Here is a 5,000-nt window from a genome sequence, read left to right on the forward strand (position 1 = left end):
ACAAGAAGGACAACGAGTTCAAAGACAAAGGAGTCGGCACGCTGCACCTCAAAGAGATGGAGGACGGGAAGACTCAGCTGATCATCCGCGCAGACACAAACCTGGGTAAGAAAAACAAACAAAGATGAAGGGAGACGGAGACGGGGACACGCTGAGTCCACAGGAAGAAGAGAACGCAGGGAGGGGAGCTCAAAGAGAAAATAGATTCTACTTTAAGTCTCTTTAATTGTTGCATTAACCCCAACACACACACACACACACACACACACACACACACACACACACACACACACACACACACACACACACACACACACACACACACACACACACACACACACACACACACACACACACACACACACACACACACACACACACACACACACACACACACACACACACACACACACACACACACACACACACACAAGAAGCTGAGCTGTGATCAAACAGCTCCACCTGCTGGTCAAACAGAAGAACTGCAGCATCCTCACTGAGTCACTGAAGGCCTCAAAGAAAAACATTAAAACTTTATATGATGTTTGATAACAGAGCAGGTTCAGTTTGAAGAAACAAGAACAGTTCTCTCACCTGAGCCTCAGACTGGTGACCTCCGTCAGGACGCCTCCGTCAGGGCGCCTCCGTCAGGGCGCCTCCCTCAGGACACCATGATGACGCTGCTCCTGCTGAGAGTCATCAAGTCTTTATGACACATAGATTCAAATGTGAAGTGATACACTCTGTTGTCATGACGACCCTCACCTGTCTCCCTCACCTTCTGTTTGTCCCTCGTCTCCAGGAAACATCCTGCTGAACATCGTCGTGCAGTCGTCCATGCCGTGCTCTCGCGTCGGGAAGAACAACGTGATGGTGGTGTGCGTCCCCAACCCGACCCTCGACGACAAAAACCCCTCCAGCCCCGTCCCCCTCCTCATCAGGGTCAAGACCGCCGAGGACGCCGACGAGCTCCACAAGACGCTGGAAGAGAAGAAAGGCTGAACCCCCCTCTCACACACACACACACACACACACACCTCCCCCCCTCCTCGCTCTCAGCAGACTCCGCCCCCTGGTTCATCCTCCGGTTTTATCCACACACGTAAACACACTCACCTGTTCCCTCCTGGTCGATCACGCTCCCCTCAGATCTTCATCATATCGCTCGTCATACTGTGAAACGTTTTATCTAGAATCACCGTTATTAAAAAAAAAAAAAAAAAAGCATGCCGACGTCGTCGTTGACGCTCCGACTCGGCTACATTCCTCCGGTTGGACGCTGCTGCTGCTGTTTTTATTGGACGAACAAAACGACGTCTCTTAAATCTCTCTGTTTGATTTTACTGTTTTAATTTGGTCGTCGGGTGAAAAGAGCGAGCGCAGACGAGTTCTGACTCGTACGGTCTTCACCACTGAGTTTAATTTTGGGGAAACCTCCGAATAAAAAGTCGATTTGGTTTTACAAATGAAATATCTGCAGTAACCGTTAGTTTTAGTTTCTCGAGGAGTCGCCGTGTTTCTTCTTTTTGTGCTCTGGAAACTATTTATTGTGTGGGCGCGATTGAAACCCCCCCCCTCACCGTGTGAATGTTCCCCCCCTCCCGGAGAGCTTCTTACAAAAACATCAGTGTGGAAGGTGTGACACGGACCGGCTCTTCATTTTAATCTTCATTTTTCTGTCGACATGGACTCTGTTGTTGTTTTTGTTTTTTTTCCAAGTGTCCTTTGTGTGGCCTTCGGTTCGGCCTCTCGAGGCGAGGCATGCTGTCATCGTCCGAGAACATTTGTAAAGACGTGTCGGGGAATAAAAGGAATCAAACCACGACCGCTGCTGCCTCTTTTCTTTCCATCACTCTACATCTCTAAATGATCTTTCTTCTAGTGGGCTGATAGATTTTAGATTTTACACTCAGAACAAACCGTTTAAAGTCTTTAAATCTCTTCTGATGCTGAGAGAGGTTTCTGTGTTTTTAAGGGAGAGCTGAACACGTTCTCACTCTCATTGGAGTAACGGTAGCTAGACCACACTAACCGAGACATTCAGGGATCAAGACCGAGAGGAGACGAAGACCATAAAAATCTCTGAAATCTTCCTGTTATTGTTTAGGGGGCGTGTCACTCACTCAGCATGGGATAAAAATCAAACTACAAATGAAAGTAGTGATGAATATTAATTAAACGGGGCACTTTGAACTATCTTCTGCGGACACGTAGAAGGACGGACTGCCAGACTCATCAAAAGTGGTTTAACTGAGTTTACTTAGTTGAAGAACGTGAACTCCACACGGAGCTGATCAGACTGCAGTGATCAACTGAAGGATCAATTCAAGTCTGTTGGTTTGGAAACTTATTTTATAATGCCTAACACTAAAATACCTGAAGATGCATCAAAGACACTCTGTGTGTTTGTGACAACTTATTCATGTGAGCAGGTTCTCTCTCTCTATATATATATATATATATATATATATATATATATATAAAATAATCTCAAACAAAACATATTTATTGATGTTGTCTTTGTGTGGTACATTTAAATATTTCTATGTACCAACCTGCAGTTTGTAATGACAGTTAACCCCTCTACTTAATGTTTTCTATACAATCGTACATCAGTCTATATATGTGTTGAGTTATAGTGATGTTGGCAAAATTAGTCCGGCCCACTTGAGGTCTCATTTGAACAAACCCGGCCCCCGACCCAATAGAACTCTAACGACCACTTTTCAAAGCCTCTGAAAGACTGACTTTTCTCCACTGGAGAGCAGGAGAGGAAGCGTCAGATTCAATCATTTTTAGGAATTTAAATTCCTGATAATGATTGGATGTTTGGTAGTTTAGAGCAGGACTGAAGTTGTTTAAGAGATTTATACAAAACAAGAAGAAAAAAATATCAATCTGTTCTATTTTTATAGCAGCTTTTTTATAAGTGGACATTTCTGTCCTTAGTGACTTCAGAGGGTCGTAAACATGTTTCAGTGTTCTATTGATCTATTAAAAAAATGAAATGTGCGTTCCAAAATGAGAGAGTCCATATGCAGATGCATGAGGGTTAAACGTTTTCTGTGAACGTGTCGGCACACGAATGAGATTGTTGAAGTTCACGGCTGATTCAGGACCAGTAGAAGTTCCTGCTGTGAGAGACCTGAAAAACAAAAATCATTCAACACAACTGAAGTCTGGAAATGAGCAGAGACACTCGTCAGTTTTCTGATAATGTGTATTTCAATAAATAAATACAGGTAAAAGTACGTACAGTTTATAAAGTAAGCAACAGAAGTGACGGAGAACATGCACATGAAGCGTGTTCAAAAGAGATGAAAAGCTTCGACCGGTGAAGATGAAGGAAGAACACGTCAACAGAAAGTCTTTAAACAAACCACTTTCACAGATAAAGCAGTCTCTGCTATCGATACATTCAGCCGCAGGAACTATCAAACTACGTCGTCGCCGTCGGTAACACTGAGGAGACAAGGGGAGGACTCGTCTGAAGGGGACGACTCGTCTGAAGGAGACGAGCGGACGACTCGTCTGAAGGAGACGAGGGGACGACTCGTCTGAAGGAGACGACGAGGTGTCCTGTGTATACTTCAGTTTAAAAACAACACGGAGACAAAAGCAAACATGGAGGACTTTGATCGAGGATGGCGTCGCCTCTGAGTGCAAATAAACCCAAAACTAACAGCTGACCTCTGTGATTTATAATCAAACATCAAATTCACTGTCAAGTCGAGGAAAAATCACACCGACATTTTAACCCCCAAATTTCAAAATATTCCAAATATATTTAAAGATATTTTGTCCGTCGCAGTCGATCTTATATCTGGAGACTTGTGAAGAGCATTTTTATGAAAAAGTAAAAACAAAAAGATCCAATCAGTGAGCTGTGTAGAGAGTGAGATGATAAAGGTATCTTACTCTCTGATCATTAAGGAAACATGCTATGTTGAAGTGCTGGCTTCTCTGACAACAATGCAGCAGCCAGTATGTCCTCCTTCTAACTTTAGATTCTGCTCCTGAATGCTCTGGATTTGTTTGGACCAGAGAAGGTAGGCGGTTTTAAGACCCCCCCCCCCCATACGGCCGTTTTGGACGCCCCTCAGTTTGTCAGATATGAGAGCAGTTATCAGGTCAACAGGTGTTGCAGTGATGGAAGCGGTCAAGAGAAGTGGTTCAGATAGAAGTGATTGTACCCGACCTAAAAAGCCTCTGCATGTTTCTAATAAGCTCCACGAGCAGAAACGTGCTCAAACTAGGATCAATATTGGAGATGCTTTTGAAAAATGGAGAGAGGTTAGAACACAGAAAGGTTTACAGACCCATGCAGAGCTGGATAAACACTGAAGCTTCAGAGTCCACCACATGGTGACCTGAGTGAACATCCACTCTAGAGAGGAGGGGGAGGGGGGGACAGCTCTCTATGATGTTTAGAATTTAGACTGCAGTACCCATTTTAAACACTACGGGTCAGTATAAATATTAGTTTACACCTTTGTGCTTTAGGTTGAACATATTGTGGTTAATGGTCATAAATGATTCTGTTTTTTGGTCCATAAATCCAAAATTATTTTCTTTAAGAATTATTATGATTATTACATTACATATTACATTATTATTACAAATGTAAAATAAGAATAAAAAATTGCTCGTCACAAGTTTCCAGAAAGTTCCCAAAGTACAATGGATTAGTTTCCAGAAAAAAATAGAAAATTCACTCAAAATATTTCAAAAATTTAAACTAAATTTGAAAACGTTGTGATGAACATTGTGATATTTTGGAAAAGTTGAGTTAGTTTTAACGATTCCGTTCTTTGATTCTCTTGTCGTCGTTTTCACGTCTTTAAAAACTTAATCTCAAATTGTGCTTCATCTCTAAACATTTTACTTTTTAAAGAATCATCTGAGTGCAAAATCTAATTTTAAATGTGAGAAGAAATGAATCAAATCTTCAAAGTTTAAGATGTGACTTTGGGAACTTTTGACAGACGCCCCCCCCCTCA

At 42.5% G+C, this 5,000-nt stretch overlaps 2 protein-coding genes across 3 annotated transcripts in view; one reads left to right on the top strand and one right to left on the bottom strand.

The window, feature by feature from the left end:
* nup50 (nucleoporin 50) overlaps positions 1-1,825 on the top strand; it is a 10,207-nt gene extending 8,382 nt beyond the window's left edge. The window contains 2 exon segments of the mRNA XM_065951285.1: positions 1-105; positions 803-1,825. The exon segment at positions 1-105 is cut by the window's left edge and continues 14 nt beyond it. Coding sequence (XP_065807357.1) covers positions 1-105; positions 803-1,002 — 305 coding nt within the window. The 3' untranslated portion in view covers positions 1,003-1,825.
* Positions 1,826-3,202: 1,377 nt separating this feature from the next.
* Positions 3,203-5,000, bottom strand: part of kiaa0930 — a 20,853-nt gene continuing 19,055 nt past the window's right edge. For both annotated transcript variants that reach the window (XM_020655594.3, XM_065951286.1), the window contains one exon: positions 3,203-5,000. This exon is cut by the window's right edge and continues 1,669 nt beyond it. The gene's annotated coding sequence lies outside the window, so the exon portion shown is untranslated.

This window comes from Labrus bergylta, chromosome 23 (genome assembly GCF_963930695.1).
Source record: "Labrus bergylta chromosome 23, fLabBer1.1, whole genome shotgun sequence".
NCBI classification, from domain to species: domain Eukaryota; kingdom Metazoa; phylum Chordata; class Actinopteri; order Labriformes; family Labridae; genus Labrus; species Labrus bergylta.